The following is a 20,057-nucleotide window of genomic DNA, read 5'->3' on the forward strand; positions in this document are numbered from 1 at the left end:
AGGTACCAAAGTAACAGTGTCCTAGGGTATGTGACGCTGATTGACCTGTTTTCCCCACCAGGAAGAATTGTTTTGGTGGATCAGGCCTCTGCAGAATGGATCACTCTAACCTTTCATGAACTGTGAACTTAAGTGTGTCTTCCCATGCACTTGTTTGACTGGAAAGTGCAAGCACTGGAAGGGTTAAGGTACTGCAGCGGCTGAGTACATGTCTCAGGTACATCTCCAGCCAAGTTAGGTACCTGCCATCGTGCAGACTAGTTAGTTCCCTGGGTGTAAGGTCTCAGGGCAATGAGAATCAGCGTGTGCTAGGAACCCCTCTTCCACCAAATAAATGCCCCATCCTCCAATATGCTGGGCCAGTTTTGTGGACTCTACCTACTGATCTGGCCCTCTCATGTTGCTGTGTGATCCTGGAAATTACAGGCCAGTAATCCTAACTTCAGTACTAGGCAAATTGGTTGAAACTATAGTAAAGAACAGAGTTACCAGACACATAGATGAACATGATTTGTTGGGGAAAGAGTCAAGACAGCTCACCAATTTGTCTCACCAATCTACTAGAATTCTCTGAGAGGGTCGACAAACGTGGATGAGGGTGATCCAGTTGTTACAGTGTACTTAGATTTTCAGAAAGCCTTTGACAAGGTCCCTCACCAAAGGCTTTTAAGCAAAGTAAGTTGTCATGGGATAAGAGGAAAGGTCCTCTCATGGACCAGTAACTGGTTAAAAGATAGGAAACAAAGGATAGGAACAAATGGTCAGTTTTCAGAATGGTGAGCAGTAAATAGTGATGCTTCTCAGGAATCTGTACTGGGACTAGTGCTGTTCAACATATTCATAAATTATCTGGAAAAAGGGATAACCAGTGAGGTGGCAAAATTTGCAGATGATACAAAATTATTCAAGATAGTTCAGTCCAAAGTAGACTTGCAAAGAGTTACAAAGTGATCTCATAAAATTGGGTCACCCAATGAAATTAATAGGCATCAGGTTAAAAAACAAACAAAAGGGGGTACTACTTCACACAATGCACAGTCAACCTGTGGAACTTGTTGCCAGGGGATGTTGAGAAGGCCAAAACCATAAATGAGTAAAAAAAAGAATTAGATAAGTTTGTGAAGGTTATGTCCATCAATGGGTGTCCCTAAAGCTTCTGGCTGCCAGAACCTGGGAATGGATGACAGGATGGATGATTCGATAATTGCCTTGTTCTGTTCATTCCCTCCGAAGCACCTGGCATTGGCCACTGTCGTAAGACATGGTACTGGGCTAGATGAACCACTGGCCTGACTCACTATGGCCATTCTTATACCCTTAGTGATATTCAAATACTGCTCTAGCACAGCAGTGCTGAATGTTAAAAATGACAGCTTGCCTTCAACCCTGCCCTCCAAGAGCCTTGGAAAAGTCTTCCCAGACTGATATTTTCCTTTCAATATCAACCTAAACAAGTATAACAGCAGCAAGCACTGAGCTCTCATGTCCACTGACCTCTGTGGAACATGGGATCTCGCAGGGCTTCCAGGCTGGGGCCTCCCATCTTGCATCCTGTCACTGGGTGATGTAGGCCAATGAGTTGTTCTTGAAGATGACAGCAGTCATCATGTGGCTGGAGCAGCTGGTTGGTGGAGTCATCTGGAAGGCTATAGAGGAATGAACTGTCTTCTGGTCTAGCATCAGAGAGCCTGATAGAAAGACAGATAAGGGTCATCTCTAAATACTCCTTCCCAGAAGTCTGCTAGAGGGACATGGTGATTGTTGCATTCAGCCAACTGAAGGAGCTACAAGAGGATTCCCTTTGGGTGGACAACGGACCTGTATTGGATATCACCTTCCATGGGGCTGTGTTCAAATACAATATCGGTCTCATACAATAACAAAGTGAGTACTCCCAAATGGGGGAAGAATGTGTGTGTGTGTTGGGGAGCGGGAATTGAGATGCCCATGGAACATCAGGAAGACTGGACATAGATACACACCCTTATCTGATAAACCAACATCTGGCTAAAGACACAACACAAAACAGTGAGCTCAAGGGCTGGCAGGCGCCATGCCTGGTTTCAGATATGTTAAGTGCAGTCTGTCCTTCTACTTCAGGGTGTCTTTGTGGGAGGATGGATTTAATCAGAGCTGGATGGAAAAACAATTTCCCTCCCACAAAAAAAATCAAATTTTTGAAAAATATTTCATCACAAATTGAGACAAAAAAGAATTCTAATGCAAAATCAAAATTTTCCAGAAACAAGGGGAAATTTTTGATTTTTACAGACAGAATTTTCCAGCAGAAAATCATTCCCAACCAGCTCTAGCTTTAATGTAAAACCTGGAGTCTTCAAAGCTGTTTTGGTCACAGCTTGGTCAACAAGGGCGTGGAGAGGAGATGGCAGGAACAGAGAGCGTCATGGATGATAGAAACCATGATCTGAAATCTGAGCAGTGAATCACATTGCTACAGCAAGCCTAGAACTGGACCGAAGGCATCTTTTGAGGGATTTCATCAACACGGTGGATGTGAGCATTAATCCTGTTAACCTGTCTTGAGTCTCCATCCCCATTCGGGACATAAAAAAGGGGGAGAAATGGATCTTGGCCATCTCTAAAATGAGGCCCGGCCAACTCCACCCTGACATTCTAGGAGGGATGAGATAGAGTTCAGAGAGAGAAAACATTTAGACTGGAAAAAATCCTAGGCAGTGAGATGTTTTAGGGTGTGGACTAGTCTCCCAAGGGAAGGGTTGGGGGAGAAGGGGGGACTTTAAAACTAGACTGGAGAGATCCCTGGAAGATAGGCTGTGGCAACGATCCTGCATGTCAGAGAACTTGACCTAACTAGCTCTTTTCCATTGCTAAGACATTCCATGCCTGTGTATCCTGTCTGCATAACCCTCATCAGAGTCCCATGGCCCAGAGCTTACCGGGAGGTTGGATAGTGTTCTTGGACAGTCCCATTTTGCAGCACCCTCCCCTGCAGTAAGGTGTTGGTCTCACCCTGTGGTTGAAAGGAGAAAGAGGAAAAAGAGCATCTTAGAAGAGCAAGAATCCAAGCCAGATTTAAGAGGTGGAGGCTTGTCTGGACTCCAGAACCAGCGCAATAAAAGCAGCCAGTGATGAACCTGCCTCCCAACGGGAGAGGGCAGAATTGTTGCTGCGAACTGGACTGAGCACCAACAAACTCATTTCACACTGGCCATGGAACCGTCAGATGAGAACAACATTTCTGTAAGAGAACTGGTGGGCTGAGTTCTCCTATGTCTTAGCCTCTGTACAATCCCAGCATGCCCTGCCAAGGTTTGGGCCGGCTCTTATTGATAGGAAGTCAGGACCTCTTGCTAGCTTCTCCAGCCGGCCTCTCAAGGGACCACTTTGTCTAATCACTGGAACTATGAAGATCTTTCCTATACCCCTTCTGCCCATGACTCAGGATCCACGGCACAGGGGCCTAGTGTTTCCATCCAAAGTTAACTAGAACTGGGCTTCCCTTCCCAACCTGCCCATGTTGCCTCCTTTAACTGGGCACTGTGCCTGGCAAGCTGCTCCCTCCACCTGATCCCAGCTCTGGATTGGGAGTGACTGGAAACAAAAATCTCAGAGCGAGTTCTAACCCAAGTAGCCAATGGGTCAGACCTGGCTTGACTGACATCCCCCCCTCATCCAGCCCCCAACATGCTGGTTGTTAACACAGGGGGAGAAGGTACCTGGTGAACTTCATCCGGACTGTAGTCTCGGGACTTTGTGCTCGGGTAGCCTGTCCCACCTGAGGGGCAGCCGCCATTCAGGTGCACACCGTTGGCATAGGGCTGCCCATTGGCTCGAGGAGTGGGGACCCCTCGGAGGGGCACCATGGTGTACTGGCAGGAGGACACCAGCAGCCCCGTTCCAGAGAAGCCCAGGTCTATGGTTTGTTCTGAAGAGGGAGAAGAAGAAGGCAGTTGAGAGAAAAGACGAAACACCGCTGGTTGTTTGCAAGGATCCTGCGGGTACACTGGGCTGTACCACATGCTAACACACCTGCCAGGCGGGACAATGATCCACCGCCCCCCACTGGATGGGGGACTCTGCCTGATGGAGACAGGTCCCTTCTTTCTTCCTTTCCAAAATTCAGGACTCTTTATGGGCTTGATAAACTGGACAAGGGAGAAAGCTTGGGCCTTTGTCTGCATAAGCTTTCACTGGGACTTTGCTCCCCAGTATAGCCAGGATATTCCCACCCAACTATTCTAACTGGGACGCCAGCCCCTAACAAGCACCCTCCCTCCTCTTCAGAGCGAAGCCACTTACTCTGCTTGGACCAGGCTCTCCACAGACAGACGGGGATGAAGGCCACAATGATGAGGACGATAGAGCCCAGCACTACCCCTACGATCAGGTAGGGCAGATCACTGGAGCGGGCCACCATGGCACCAGTCCCCAGCCCGCCGTGCCCACCACTGAGTGGTGGATGCTGCTGCGGAGGCACCGTTGAGGGCGGAAGGCGCCCAGGCAGCCCAAGAGACTTCCGAGCTGCAACAGGAAGACAGGGAGTTAGAAGCAGACATGTCACTCAAGACAACAGGCAGCTAAAAGGGGGCTGTGCACACTGTATATAGTTCACAGAACCACCGCTCTCTAGGTTCATGTGGCTTAGTGGGTAGAGCCCTTCCTTGCTGATCGTTATAATAATCATATTACATGGAAATGTAGCCGCCGCTGGGCTAGAACAGGGCAGCCATTTCCTATCACCCCAAAACACTACCCAGCAGCTCAGGATAGGAAGCGAAGGGGACTCCTGTGTCCAGTAAGAGCTGCAAGGGAATTTTAAGGGAGGCAGAGATAATTATCACTCTCCTGCTCTACAGAAGGGTCCCACGGAGCTTGGTCATTGGTCTCCTTCTCTTCTCCCACTACACCCTTTCCCTCAGCAACATAATCCGCTTACATGGCTTCAACTGCTAAGTGTGCAGGTGAGTCACATATCTACCTTTCCACTCCTGAGCTGCTTCCCTCCAGCCAATCCTGCCTCTTCTGACAATTCCTCCTGGATGTCTCACCAACAACTCAAAGCTAACATAGCCAACAGTTAAGCTGGACTTTCCCCCTGAACCCTCTCCACTCCCCATGTTCTGTGTCACTCACACCACCACCAGCCTCCCTGCACTCGGTTCCACAATTGGGGCGTTATCGTTGGCTCCTCCCCTCTCACATCCAAGCTGTGTTCAAATCTGGCCATTTTGTGCACACCAACCATTCAAAAGGTCAGCCCCTTTCCTCTAACCTGACAGCAAAATCTCTTCCAGGCCTTGATCACCTCCTGGCTTCATCACTGCAGCCTCCTCCCTGGCACCCACATTGCCCCTCCCCATCCCCTCCAAAACGAGCCCACTAAATTGTCTCCTCACACAGGGCACACAAGAGTCACCTCTTGGACTGTCTCCATTGGCCTTGCCTTCTCCAATGCACCCGGGTGCAACCCGCTTGTCCTCACATTGCACACCCGACACAACTCCTCTGTTTGGCCAGGCTTTCCTCTCACCGTGTGCCAGCCCCACCACTGACACCAGCCTGGCTCTCTGACTGATCAGCTTTCTCAAAAGGGTCTTGTGCATGCTGCCCCCTCTCGCTACTCTGCTCTCTTGAGCCTCTACTCTCCCCTCAGTGAAAATCTTGAAAGCTGCAGGCATCCTCCACAGGGCCCACGCCGAGTGAGCTAGTTTGCTCTGACTGGAAGCCGTGCTGTTATTCTCCTGACCGCTTCCTAGACCCCCTACAACCCTGCTTGTTTGTTTCATTCACCTCTTATATCTCGCCTTTAACCTAGACCAGGGGTGAGGATTGTCTCTTCCCGACACGTGTGTACAGTGCCCAGCCCAATGGGGCTGCACCCACTGAGCTGTGCACAGACCTAATACCAGCACGACGGCATCACTGCAAACCCTGCCCTTCCTCACCTCCTCCCCTCCCTCATCTCTAATCCAGACTGTTAGCTCCGCTGGGCCAGGCCCCAAATCACCCCCATGCGTTGGGAAAGGAGAAAGGGGGCGGTTGCCGACGCACCCAGAGGAGCCAGATACCTTTGGTTTCACAGATCATCACGTTGCTGAACTCGCTCTCACCACCCTCGTTGAAGCACTGCATCTTGATGTCATAGGAGGTCTCTGGCTGAAGGTGGCTGATGGAGTGCCAGTACCGGTCCCCTGAGGGGTGGGGGAACCAACACACGGTTCCGTTAGCTCCCTGCCCCGGCACTCAGGCCAAGCCTCACTGCCTTTGCCCAAAGGCCACTGGCAAATGCGGACTCACTAATTCTGTCTCTGCACCCCAGCGAGGCAACAGGTGCCCCAGAGACACACTTCCTATTGCCACCTCGCCTTGTCGTGTTGGACAGAGCTTTAGCAGGGCTGTGCCTGGGCAGATATGGCCCCTAGGCATCGCCATAGCCAGGTGCCCCCCAACAGCGGCTCCTTCTTGCCAACAGACATTCTCAATGGAGAAACCACCCAGCACGCAGCAGTTGGAGCCAGTCGCACTGCGCCTCTTACCTTCCACCACGTCCTTCTTGTAGTCGCTGTCGTTGTCGCTGTCGGTGGGGCGGTAGTAGATGTAAAAGCCATGGATGGGGGTATTGTTGTTACTGGCTGGGATGTACTGCAGAGACGAGGGGGAAGGCAACGTTTAGAGGTGTCCATGCTGATCAAACTGCCTCTCCCCAGGGAGGAGCCGCAGGGATGTTCCCCTCTCCCTTGGACCTAAGAGAGCTCACTATCATATCCCAACCTCCTGCCCTTCTGTGGGGACCTGGGTAAAGCTGGGATGCCATCAGATTTGCCATGAACAGCAGGCCCACCCCCCCGGTCCCCACAGTGATGCGCCTGGCCATGCATGAGATCTGATGACCTTTTGTTTTTACACTACTAAGGCTCAGGTGTCCTGTACAAGCTGCATTGTGTAACGATCCAGTGGTCACATGCCAGATACAGGAGACAGAGACAGATGGACCGACCTCTCTCCCTCACCCCACTGGCTGACAGCACAGCCACTAGCCATCAGCTCCTTCGGGCTTCCCCCAAGATATTTCGGGTGAGTCCTCACCTTCCTTGCCCTCCCTCAGCCCCCTTCAGATACAATCTCTGTGTTTAAAGAAAAAGCAGCCAACAGTGGAAACTCTGCCATGAAGCCCCCATGGGGATTTGTGGCCAGAAGATGCGGGCTGGGAAGCGGGTAAATCAACTCTATGGCTCACCCTGGGCTAGTGGAAACCCTTAGATCTGTGCAGGTAGGAAAGGAGGATGCCATCCTCGATCCGTGTTAATTCATGTGTATCGATTAATAAATAATGGCCCTTTCGACAGCATCCGTGAGCCTGAAGGATCCCACCCAAAATTGAAAAGAAGCCACCTCTGGGGAGGAGCGCAGAGGCTGTTTAGCAGCACCCAGCAACACCACCCAACAGATGAGCACAGGAAGTGACGATGAACACTGTATCCCATTGAAACTGCAGATAAATTTAAGGAGTCACTAATTAATCAAACAGGAATTAGGCTACGGCAGCAAGCTTACCAACCCCCCTTTCGTGAATCTTTGTTGAGCAAAATGGTCACAGTCCCCCGGAAGACCGCATGTCCAGCTGCACATTCCCCAGCACCACACGGGTCACTGAGCCAGTACTGACACCGAGGAAGGGGAGTACTCTAATGCATCGACAGCAGGACTTCCTAGATAATTGGAGTTTCCCACTCAAGTACTGAGGAAGCCTAGCCTGCTGTAGCTGATGAGATCTGATAGCCACCGGAGATGTTATCTTCTAAGCCACCCAACCAGTGCCCATCCCTCCCTCCTGCAGACACGGATTCCCTCCCTCACCATCCACTTCAGCATGATGGTAGTCTCATTGATGGCATCGGTGAAGGTGATGTAAGGCCCGGCGACGGGGCGCTCGTACACTCGGTTACTGTATCCCGACACAACGTACGGCTTAGACGCGGCGCTGGGGTCACTCTCCCCCAGTATGTTCAGCGCCCGGACGCGGAACTTATAGGAAGTGCCTAGGTGGAAGGAATGGGTTGGAAACAATGGCATTAAGAGAGAATTGGTGCCTCCTGCAAGCCCAATAGCCAGCATGGCACCTAAAAGAGGAAAGCTCTGTGTGTGTGTGTGTGTGTGTCTTTCTCTCTCTGTCAGCTCAGCCACACCCCACCCTACTGGATGGCACACAGAGATGTTGCAAAGAAGGGCCTCCCAGCCTTTGACATTAAAGAACCTAATGGCCTGAGTTCAGTTGTGTCCCAGACCAAGGCCACTTTTTCTCCCCAGAAGGCTGTCTGGATGGTCCACAGGCCACAGTAAAACAGCTGGGAGAAGACCAACCCTCCTCCAGCTTACTGAAGATGCTCAAACGCCACAGCATTGAGCATGGCATAATAGAAGGAAACCACCATATAGAAGCAGGACTATTTGTCATGTCCCCCAGAAAGACGGGGGGAGGAGAACATCTCCTACCTTTCTCCAGGCCTGTGATTTCCACTGAGAGCCGAGAGGGGGGGATGTCGCTGGTGGCCAGCACCCAGTCTCCTAACTTCTTCAGTTTCTTGTACTCCACTCGGAAAGATTGGATGGGGAACCCTCCATTCCCACGGGGGATCCAGGTCACATAGACAGATGTCTCCGACGCTGTGGAGATGGTAGGGCGGTCTGGTGCCTCGGGAGCTGTGAGGAGCAGGGTAGAACATGAAACACCTCTCTCTCTGCCTCTCCTTCTCTAAAGCAAATTTAGGGTGGATCAGAGGTATCAGTTTGATTGACCCCCCTCACTCTCCCTCATCCTTGTGCCACCAATCCCTCCCACTTCTCTTTACTGCTCCTGCTGCTCCCTGAAAACTCAGCTCCTTCTACCTTCTTTTTGCAACTTCCCATATCCCGATCCACCACTTCCAGCAAAACCCTTGCTGAGAGGGGCCCAGCTGGCTCTGAGCACGCTCAGCCTGGGGACGCAGCTAAGAACTCCCCTCTTTCATGTCAAGAGAGAGCACCTTTCAGCCAATGGCTCCCATCCAGGAGAAGGACCATCTCAGCCTCAGGCAAATCTGTGCAGGCCAGGTGGGTCAGGGGTCTTGTACATGTGTGTGTCTGGAGAGGGAAAAGGGTTGTGTGTCGGGGAGAAGGATGTGTGCATGTGGCAGGATCGAGGTAGAGAAGAGAGTATGCAGAGGCAGTGAATGATAAGAAAGATGGTAGAGACTGATACAGCAGCTGAGAGAGAGAAGAGGAGAGAGTGAAATGAGACAACAGAGAAACATGGAAAAATTATACATGATGGTAAAAAAATTTTGAGGGAAAACTATCAAAATAGTGGGAGGAAAAGATATGCAGGACCTAGAAAGAGAACAGGAGTGAAGGAAGGAGAATGAGAAGGAAGAATGAATAAAAAAGGGAAACTTCATAGGAAGGGTAATGGCTCCAGTAAACAATACCCAGGTCAAACATGGGATGGGACATGACAAACAGGACAAGCTGTTCATACTGACATACATGACAAACAGGACGTTCATACTGATGTTCCCCATCTGCAATGAAATGCCAAAGCCCAACCCTGCACAAAGCCATCCCTAGAGTTAGCACTAAACATCCCCCTGCTAGCAGGCTCAGTTGAAAGGCCAAGAACCTCACGGGCTACAAAGCCGGGACTCCCCACTCATCCTTGGAAGGGGTCCCTCCAGAGCAGCATAGGGTGTGGGAAATGTATATGGTCCCTTCACCATGTTGCACTGGTTCTGTGGCTTGCAGTCTCCCTGGCTGGGAATACTGCACCTTTCACCAGCATGAAATTCAGTTAAAGAGAAGGGTAGATGTTCGATGGTCTCCTTGGGGATGGGTGTGTCGTTCTGCAGGTGACACAAATGCTCTGTGCTCGATTAGTCATGAGCAAAAAGAACCCCATAAACTAAGCTTAATGCTACCCAGGGACTGACTCTGATCCCGACACAGCCTGGCCTTGGATCCCCACAACACACATGGCATTTCGCCCCTCCCCACTCAGGCAGGGCCTTACGGGAGAGGCGGCTGTTGTCCAGTTGGTTGCTGCTCTGAGTGCTAGTGCCTGGGTCGTCCCTTTGGATCTGCTGCTCTTTACTGGCGACAATGTCGGGTTTTGGTCGTCGGCCTGGCCAAAAGAGAAATGACATCAGAGAAGATGAGGCGCGATGGACAGTTATCCACTGGTGTTTATTTCCCATTGGAAATTTGTAGTCACTACATGGGAATAGTAGCACTTTGCACTTACAGAACCCGAGGATTTCACAGCATTGATAAGGCCCTACTTGTATTGCAGGATGATTGTCAAAACAACTGCAGCTGAGTTGCAGGCAAGGTGTGGAAAATCGTGGAAAAGTGATAATGGACTTTTATTAATTGCGGTAACTTGGAAAAGCTAGAAAAGACCTATTAGTTTAAGATAAATTTCCTGGAACAATATAAACACTCAAGTATTATGTTATACCTGCAAATTTTTTTTCTCCATAACTAGACATTTTGCTGCAACTATATTACAGCATGAGGCTGAGAGCCCGAGCTCCAGCCACTATCAGCTCGAATAAATGGGATTCTACTGTACTAACGAGGAAACAAGTGTGTGTTGCAAACCTCAAAATGCATGCAAAATTGTGGACTGGGCAAAGTAAGCTAATTACAGTCAAAATTGCAGTGGAAACCTAATATTGTGGAACCCGCAATTTCGCAAATGAAGTAGGACCTTCAGCAATGATGAACAGGCTCTAGGCTCAGAGATGTTGTGAAGAACAAGTGACTCTTTAGAAAAGTTCAGCTACATTGTTTGCCATTTAAAAACATTTCTAAATTCTTCCTGAAAAATCCATCACCATTTCTCCCACTAGCTGAACCTGAGAAGTTGATAACCATTGGTAGAGAGACCTCTGCTTGGGCCACAGAGAGGGGAACTAACTTGGCTGAGGTTACCCAGCCAGTGATTGGCAGCAGCAGGAATGGAACCCAGGAATCCTGATTCCCCCCATCCAGTGCTGTCAGCACACTGCCTACCACCCTGTTCATTTTCTCCTGTAATGGGCGGTGACTCTGAACGTGGGGACAGCTGCCTTTCCACTTGACAGGCACCGAACCAAAACACAATACGTGGCAGGGTACGAGGTAGAGAGGCTAACTCCAGAACGGTGCCTGCTATCACGGGCTGGGAGATGGGACCTCAGGGAGTTAAACCAAAGCATCTAGGGAAAGATTTGACCTTTACCAGTCCTGAAGGTCACCATGGCCGTCTGTCCCTCCCCTGCACAGTTATAAGCTGCCATCTCCACCTCATACAAGCTCCCAGGATCCAGTCTGGTCAGAGTCAGGTGGTGCTGAGTCGCAGGGATGTCCCTGACCGTCCAGTTGGCTGAAGAGTTCATAATCTGCTGAAGAACAAGTAACAAGCACAGGGATCACTGGCCTGGCCAGGCAGGGGTGGCTCTAGGTATTTTGCCACCTCAAGCACGGCAGGCAGGCTGCCTTCAGCGGCTTGCCTGCGGGAGGTCCCTGGTCCCACGGATTCAGCAGCATGCCTGCGGGAGGTCCGTCAAAGCCGCGGGACCAGCGGACCCTCTGCAGGCATGTCACCGAAGGCAGCCTGCCTGCAACCCTCGCGGCGACCAGCAGAGCACCCCCCGTGGCTTGCCACCCCAGGCACGTGCTTGGCGTGCTGGTGCCTGGAGCTGCCCCTGTGACCAGGGGAAAGGGGGGCAGGCTTTCTTTTACTTTTAGGCTGAACTTGAACTTTTGCCTAAACCTTGAAATAATGCCTGGAAAGTTTGAAAGAGTGTCTCACTTGTCCCTCCCAGCCATTGTTTGGCTTTCTGCAAAGGAGTGCGATTTTCCATCCCAATTTTGCAAAGCTCACCGGTCAGATATGTCTAGGGTAAGCCTCCAAGTGTTGGGGATGGCTCTTCTGACCTTAGTACAGCTTATCCACCCTCTAGTCCAGTGGCTCTCAACCTTTCCAGACTACTGTACCCCTTTCAGGAGTCTGATTTGGCTTGTGTACTCCCAACCTTGACCTCACTCAAAAACTACTTGCTTAAAAATACAGAAATGTCACAGCACTGTCACTGAGAAATTGCTTACTTCCTCATTTTGTCTGCATGAAATTTTAGTTTGTACTGATATCACTAATGCTTTTTAGGTAGCCTGTTGTAAAACGAGGCAAATATCTAGATGAGCTGATGTACACCTGGAAGACCTCTGTGCACACCCAGGGGTACACATCCGTCTGGTTGAGAGCCACTGCTCTAGTCTCACCCCACCTTAATAGATACTGCAGGGTATTTAGCTGTGTAATGATTATGCATATTTAAATCTCTGAGGACTCTTCTGTCTACCATTTTGTGTTCAATTCAGCAGACTGTCAGACTGCACCTGCATGCGCGCACACACAGTGTGCTCTCTCGTGGTGACTTCACTTTTGTTCTTTCTCCTTTTGATGTTTCACTTATGATAAAACAATGGTCATTCTGACTTAAAGTGTCTGGTTGCTCTGCATGTCTGGACAAACATAAGCAGTGCCATTTATATTTGTTGTGGGAAGGCTCCCACCGAAACACAAAGGGTACAATTTCCAAAAGTGCCTAAGTGACTTAGGAGCCTAGGTCCCATTTACTTTCTGTGAGATTTAGGCTCATCTATTTCCTGCTGTGCAAGTTGCCTAGATTTTTTTTTAGCTGATCAGCCCCTGCATGCTAGAGTGCATAGTTACCTGCTTGCAGGTCACAATCCATTCTGTTTAGTGTCAACAAGCCATTACCCTCTTGGCAATCAGGCTTCAGATACCAAATATCAGGGTGTAGCTCTTTACATCTGTTATTCAGTCATCAGGAAATTCAGGGGAAATCAAACACCATGCAATAATTTCCCCTTACAGTGTGTGAAATGCTGAGCATCCCCTGCTGGCTTGGTACATAATGAGTAACAATTACAGTCCTTGGACCCTTAAAATCACTCGTCCTGCTAGTGCAAGAAGGGAGTGCCATTAACAAGGACTCAGTGTTATTCAATGCAATACCCTCAGCAGGGGAAGTGGGATTTTAAACCCACCTCCCAATGCTGCATACACTCTAGCTGAGGGCCTCACTGATGCACAAACAAGGAAGAGAACATCAGAGAGCTGGGTCAGCTCCAGTGATACAAAACAAAACCGTCTGCACAAGGAGATTTTAAGGCTGGGCTTTGTCAAATGAAATTCAATGGGAATTGGGTGCCTAACTCCCTTAGGCTTCTTGGAAAGATCCAGCCAATGGCTAAGGAGAGATGTTCTCATGCTGCCTAGAACGGGGCAAAGACAGTCAGTGCTATTTAAAGCTATATTACATAATATGAGTTTATGCGACCCTCCAGTTCAGGGGTAGGCAACCTATGGCACGTGTGCCAAACGCAGCACGCGAGCTGATTTTCAGTGGCACTCATACTGCCCAGGTCCTGGCCACTGGTCCGAGGGGCTCTGCATTTTAATTTAATTTTAAATGAAGCTTCTTAAACATTTTAAAAACCTTATTTACTTTACATACAACAATAGTTTAGTTATATATTATAGACTTACAGAAAGACCCCTTCTAAAAACATTAACAGGTATTACTGGCACGCAAAACCTTAAATTAGACTGAATAAATTAAGACTCGGCACACGACTTCTGAAAGGCTGCCGACCCCTGATCTAGTTTAACACTGAACGGACACGTGTAGGAACAAGGGAGCGGAGTTAAGCTTGATGACCTGATGACTTTTGAGAACTTCACCTTGCAACCTTAATGTTCATTCAACATAGCTTTCTTCATGGAATATGCAGCATATGGCCATGGCCTCCAAAGAGTTTTTTAACACAGCTTTATCTTTCAGTATAATTGAACAACCAGGTCAAGATGCCTCGTACCACAAAGTATAGGGCATTTCTCTTTTCCTTCTTCCCAACCAAAAGAGGGGAACTTGCAACTGCAAGGATAATATTGTGCAGGCAAGCAGGCAGGACACCTCAATGACCCTGCATGGAAAGGAGCGGTGACAGTGAAGGCAATGTGATGAAACGGAAATGCCAAGCCTCTGCAATGTAATTTATCTTCTATGAGTGTTTGACACTGACGGATTAACGGATTTGACACTGACGGATTTTATTTTTATTACAGAGTCTGTGGGACTGCGAGGCCAGAGAGAGGTCCCTCAGGACTATTACATTCAAGAAAGCAGGAGCTGGGGTGTGTGTAAAGAAGAATATTAAAACCAGAGATAATGACTGGGTAGGAACTGACTTCCCTTAGGCTGTAGAACAGTAGAGTAGTTGCTCCCGTGTCTATAGAGTGGGTAAATGTGGGTGGATACAAATTTGTGAAAGTCTCTAAATCACTGATAGCTGCTGAAGTTAGCACAACAGAAAGAATCTTCACAATCGTATTTGCTTTTCACTATTTGTGCTGTTTATTTACTTTTTTGCACTTCCTTCCGCTGACTGGTCAGTTTCACTCTCATACCCTAAGGGGCCTGATTTCAAAGGCACTCAGCACACACAATTCCAGCTGAAGTCAATAGGAACCGCAGGTATTCAGCATGGCTGAGAATCAGATCCTAGGTTAGCACCGTTCTGACATATATGGATTTCCAACAGAGCAGATCTTGTGTGTGTTCTCTCTCTCTCTCTCTCTCTCTCTCTCTCTCTCACACACACACATACATTTTTAAAATTGAAATAACTCCTCTCTCCCCACCACATACACACAAATATTTCTATTCATATTAGTTTTCATTAAATCTGGATCTTTATAAAACCTAATTCTAAACATCCCTTGGGTTAGCAGTCACAGAAATGACAGCAAATTAAGGGTTAATGGGGCTAAACTCCATATGTAGGGACCTAAGAGGCACAAGCAAGAGTCTCCAACTGAGAATTTGGACTACACTGAAAATGTGTTGGTGCAGACAGCAGTGACCCTTGGCAACCTTCTCTGCCCTAATGACCTTCCAGGTGAAGCACTGAAAAAACAAACAAAACAAGAACAAACTGCAGCCCATAAGCTAAGATCACCCGCAGAATTGGTTTCATTCCAGTGCTATTCGGGGGCTGCATCTTGTCCTTGCAGATGGAAAGACTCAATGAGCCAATGGTTTTATCCCTTTTCTCTGTTAGATCTTGTGTTGACATCTCACATCTTTATTGTAAATGGCTGTTTAAAGAGACATGGTTAGTTTATGCCCCAGATTTCAGGTTTATTTAGGGGAAAAAAAAACCCAGGATGTTCTCAGGGGTTATAAAGCCTTAAACTAGAAATGGTTTCATGAACTTAACCATTTCTGGGAAAATCGGCACATTTTTCCTATGTATGTAATTGAAATTTGAAATCCTCCAAATACAACAAAATTGGAGTGTGTGAAAACAGGAAAATCTATATCGGTTTTCTGTCCATGATGAAGGAAATGCAACAAGTAAATGAAGAGCAGCAGTAAATTACAAAAAAAAAAATACCCCCCAACATTCTAAATTATTAAAAGTAGGAAGGAATTTTTTAAATAATAAAAAAAAAAAGTAGAATTTTTATCTTGACAGTGTCCCAACATTTTCAAGTGGCGGCTGGATTTTGGGCTCTGTAGTTTTTGACACCTCCCCCCCAAAATGAAGCACCTTAGCCCAGTGGCCCCTATCAAAATTTATGGCCCAGAGTTGAACTTGCACAAACATAAGGAATGTGTATATTTGCATTTCGAACAGAAGTTGTGTTTCAGGATGAAAATTTGAGGTTCATCATTCTGAATGTTAATGAACAGTTATAACCTGATGTGTTAAAATAACATTCTAGGGTGCAAGTGATGGAAATTTTAATCTGGCCTATCAGTCTGAAAGTCCCAGCAATGATTCACACCAGGAGAAGCAGCATCATGAGTGATTAGGTTGGGCAAAGACATTTTGTGACGTTACAAGGGATTAATCCCTGAAACAAGGCAAGGATAGTTACCAGAGCAATAACAGTTCACTCCACACCACCAGGTAGGTTGTGTGCTCATCATCTTGTCATATATTGGCTTCCAGGAGAAAGCCTAGAAAAACAGGTAGTTTGGGACATTCCCTGAAGATTTAGGATTATTAGGACAGCTACCGTACCTGTCAGCATAGCAATCCTGCACATCATGTCCCAGCCTTGCTATTTGTTGGACAGCACCATTTAGTTAGTGGGGGAGTGGGGTGGATGCATTTCACATTGTTGGGTTTTCCAAATGAAAAGGAACTGTAATTTTGTTGCCTGCATTCTGTACCTTTAAATTATTATTTAATGTTTATATTATGGTAGCACCAAGGAGCTGCAGAGGAGTGTTCTCTGGCTTTGGGTGTTGTCACTGGGTGATTTGGCTCAGACGCAGGATGTTACAGAGCGAGTCAATGTGTGCTCTTCCCTAGAGACTTAGTTTCAGAAATTTAGGACATCCCAGCAACAAACACAGGAGGAAACCAAATGTCACAGGTAAGGCAAGGGTGAGTGACTGCCCCTATGAGGTGAGTGGCTGCACTTGGATTGCACTGTTAGATAACTGCTCAGCCCAGTCACAAATTCACCTACAGAGCATCAGTGATGGAAACATGGAAGCAGCATGGTGGTACCTTGCGATGCTTCACAGTGTAGTAAAGGATGGGGGCCCTGCCATCGTGTCGCGGTCTCCACACCAGCTCGTAGCAGTCCGTCTTGGACGTCCTGGGAGAACTGAGGATGATGGGCGCCTCAGCCGGAGACACGTGCCCTCTGTTAGTCATGCACTGGAGAGATGCTTCCAGCGCAGTAGGCTTAGGCCTTTGCAACATGGCTTTTTCCTTCAGAGCCTTGTCGCTGAACAGTGGTGTGGGGGACTGAGCTGAGCCCGACCTGGAGTCTCGCCATGGCTTCATAGTTGTTCCTGAAATACAAGTTGGGGTGGAGGGAGAGGGGGCAGACAGAACCAATGCCATTTTAAATCACTAGTAAACGCAGAGATAGTAGGAAGCAACCTCAATTCTCCTGCTAGCCCTGGTGCCATGAACCTTAGAGGAACCATAGCCAAACTACTCAAGAGGTGTTAGGCTGCTGCATCCATTTCACTCTGTCTGAACGACGTTCTCCATCATGTATAACTATAACACACCCCTCCATCTCTCCCACAATAACAACGGGGCACATGGGCACTGGGGCTGATTGCAGAGAGGGCAGCTTCCTATCGCTCTGTAGCACCTCTTACCACAGACAGGCCCAGTGGGGTCCCACCCCTTCCTGCATGATAAAACTCGAAAGAGACAAGTGGCACTTGTTGTAACATAGCCAGCTCCTACCAGGCGACATGGAGATCCTAGTGTGAGGAGCCAGCTGGGGGTGCCCTAGCAATTTGGAGGTAAGCTGCTAGAAGAGCAGGACAGCTGAAACATAAGCAGGACAGAAAGGAGTTATCAGCCCTTTCATACTCCAGTGACTTATTTGTACATTAGCCCCTTGAATTAAAGCACCGATGTCTGCAGGAAGGTAACTTGTGAACTCTACTGAAGACTCACCAGGCTGGGTGGTCCTAAGGTGCACCATGGCTTGTGCACTGCCAACTTCATTCTCTGCCACGCACTGATAGATCCCATCATCCTCAGGCCCCACACTCAACACCCGCAGAGCCTTACGGGACAGCCGAAACCGGGGGTTGGAGGAGAGAGGCACGGCATTGCGCAGCCACATGACCGAGGGCTGGGGGTTTCCTCGCACCTCGCAGGTGAACTTTGCACTCTGACCCCAGGGGATGATCTGCTGGGACAGCTCCATGGCGACCTCGGGAGGTTCTGTAGAGCAAAAGCCATGAAACAACAACTTTCTTTAGCTCCAGCAAAGTGCACAGCGCTACCATGATTGGTCATTCGCTTCTAGCAGAGAGAGAGGTTGGAAAACAGCCTCAACCAAGAAAAGTCCTCCTCCTTGATGGGGTCACCCAGGGATCCACCCTGTCACCCCTCCTGTCTCCACAGGAGACCACTCAGCAAGATGGTGAGATGCCACACGTCCAGTGTCCACAGTATGTCAATGACACACAGCTGTGTATCCCATTTTTCCCCAGTGCCTCTACAAGGGTGTCCCGATGCCTACAGGAGACCAGCACCTGGATGAAATACAGCTGGCTCAAACCAAATCTGTTCAAGTCCCAGCTAATTCCTGTCGGAAGGGGGAAATGCTCTACAGAATTATCTGGGACTTATCTTCCTAAACATTCTTGCCTCAAATTCTGGAAAAAGGAGGCTCAGACTCTGAAGTCCGCTAGGGTCCCTTCCCATGCAGATTTCAATGTACCTGGAAAGCGCTAGATACTAAGCTAATGGGTGCTATAGAGTACCCAAAGCAGAAATATAAATAATGGGAGATGGGATTCCCCAAGGGGAGTCCCTCATCTTAGACTCAGAGTGGAACCTGTGGGTGAAAGGTGCAGGTGATGGGGTCCTCAGGGGCAAATCCATCACCTTATACTAAAACTGGCGCTAAAGATGCCAGCAAGGAGGGTAGGTTCACTTCACATTATAATGGAGGTGGGGTGGATATTTCTCCCTGAAACAGGTGCTAGGAGAAAGCCCGGGCTCTGTCTGGGGAGATGGTAGGAAAGCTGCAGTACTACTCACCAAACACCTGAACGTTATAGAATATGAACACAGCTCCAGCCTCGCCCACCCCATTGTCAGCCATGCAGCTGTAGGTGCCGGAGTCTTCCTCGCTGGTGGCGTCGATCAGCAGGTTGCTGAGCAGGAAGCGAGTCTTGTTGTAGCCAGAAATACTGGAGCCGTTCTTGGCCCAGGTGACCCGGGGAGGCGGGATCCCACTAGCCACACATTCCAGGATGAGGCTTTGACCTTTGATGACGATGATGGTCTGAGCCTCCGGAGGATAGATTATCCGCGCTGCCTCTGCTGTGGAGCCTGGTGAGGTGGGAGAAGAAAAAGAATAAGACACTGCAGCTCCTATAAATAGGCTGGGGCAGTGGCACCCCAAGAATGCTTGCTTCCTCTGGACAATAGGACAGACGGATGCACCATGCAGGCTGAGAAACTTGGTAGTTCTTATGCAACCAATGTGCAGAGGACCCAGTCAAGCAGTGGAGTTCAGACCGTTGCTCCCAGGTCTAAATGCTCCTCAGAGGGTATAACAATTCTGCAGGGTGGCTGCATGTGCATGTAGCACAGAGAACAGACCTCTCGACCTTCTACTGTGAAAACTACAGCTCTCCACATCTGCTGCAAAGGAAGTTTTCCAGGAGCAAATACATAAAGTCCATACATAAAGCTACAATAATAGAACATGGAGGCTGCACAAGTAAACACTCAACAGTCAAGAGATGCCAAAGATAATGTCGCACATGCAAAGAGGGATGAGTTGGAGGCCAGGAACCCAAAATGTTTAAAGGGAGGCATCTTACGCCGCACGCGGAGTCTGTCACTGGAGACGGAGGTTTTCACTTCCTGGGTCACAGGGTTGTAGGCAGCACATTTGTACGTTCCTTCATCCTCCTGGCTGGCATTGACTATCTGAAGGTTCCCAGATGGCATGATCAGGTAGTTGTCTATAAGGGAAAAGAAGAGAGGACCTTTCTCTGTGAGGAGCTATTCTACCAGCCAGATAACATCTCAGCAGTGTGTTCCAAACATGCCTGGGCAAAGGGAAGGGAGAAGGTGGGAAAAGAGGAGGGAAAGATAACTGGATAAATCAACATCACAAGAACGGTTCTCCTGGAAATAAGCTGATTCAGTCTCAGAATTGGGACAAGGAGAGAACTGATTTGGGAAAGAGGGAGATGAACAGACCTTCTGGTGAAGTTGAAGTGTCACAAGTACAGATGAGCTCAAGTGGCAACATTCAGACTGGATTTTAAAACTTCCCAAGGGTTCATAGGGGTTCAGAGCCGGGGCTTTGGTTCTGACCCATCTCTAGTCACGTGGGTGAATAATTCATTTTAACAAAATTAAACTTAGGATTTATTCAACTCAGGCCCCCTCCTTTTTCTGTTTGCAAATTGTTGTTGAGCATGGCCCCCTCAGGCACGGCTGCCTGGGGACAACAC

At 48.7% G+C, this 20,057-nt stretch overlaps 1 protein-coding gene across 5 annotated transcripts in view; it reads right to left on the minus strand.

Annotated features, from left to right (window-relative positions):
- BOC (BOC cell adhesion associated, oncogene regulated) overlaps positions 1 to 20,057 on the minus strand; it is a 92,693-nt gene that overhangs the window by 930 nt on the left and 71,706 nt on the right. For 2 of the 5 annotated variants that reach the window (XM_050957017.1, XM_050957026.1), the window contains exons 5-18: positions 19,416 to 19,559; positions 18,625 to 18,918; positions 17,527 to 17,799; positions 16,612 to 16,901; positions 11,231 to 11,399; positions 10,025 to 10,135; positions 8,476 to 8,682; positions 7,840 to 8,021; positions 6,519 to 6,624; positions 6,051 to 6,173; positions 4,282 to 4,503; positions 3,699 to 3,907; positions 2,919 to 2,992; positions 1,495 to 1,688 (exon numbers count right to left, since the gene is read on the minus strand). In XM_050957017.1, coding sequence (XP_050812974.1) covers positions 1,495 to 1,688; positions 2,919 to 2,992; positions 3,699 to 3,907; positions 4,282 to 4,503; positions 6,051 to 6,173; positions 6,519 to 6,624; positions 7,840 to 8,021; positions 8,476 to 8,682; positions 10,025 to 10,135; positions 11,231 to 11,399; positions 16,612 to 16,901; positions 17,527 to 17,799; positions 18,625 to 18,918; positions 19,416 to 19,559 — 2,598 coding nt within the window. The remainder of the gene's footprint in view (positions 1 to 1,494; positions 1,689 to 2,918; positions 2,993 to 3,698; positions 3,908 to 4,281; positions 4,504 to 6,050; positions 6,174 to 6,518; positions 6,625 to 7,839; positions 8,022 to 8,475; positions 8,683 to 10,024; positions 10,136 to 11,230; positions 11,400 to 16,611; positions 16,902 to 17,526; positions 17,800 to 18,624; positions 18,919 to 19,415; positions 19,560 to 20,057) is intronic. The other 3 variants (XM_050957048.1, XM_050957033.1, XM_050957040.1) reach the window with 3 other exon arrangements.

Source organism: Gopherus flavomarginatus, chromosome 1 (assembly GCF_025201925.1).
Source record: "Gopherus flavomarginatus isolate rGopFla2 chromosome 1, rGopFla2.mat.asm, whole genome shotgun sequence".
NCBI lineage: Eukaryota > Metazoa > Chordata > Testudines > Testudinidae > Gopherus > Gopherus flavomarginatus.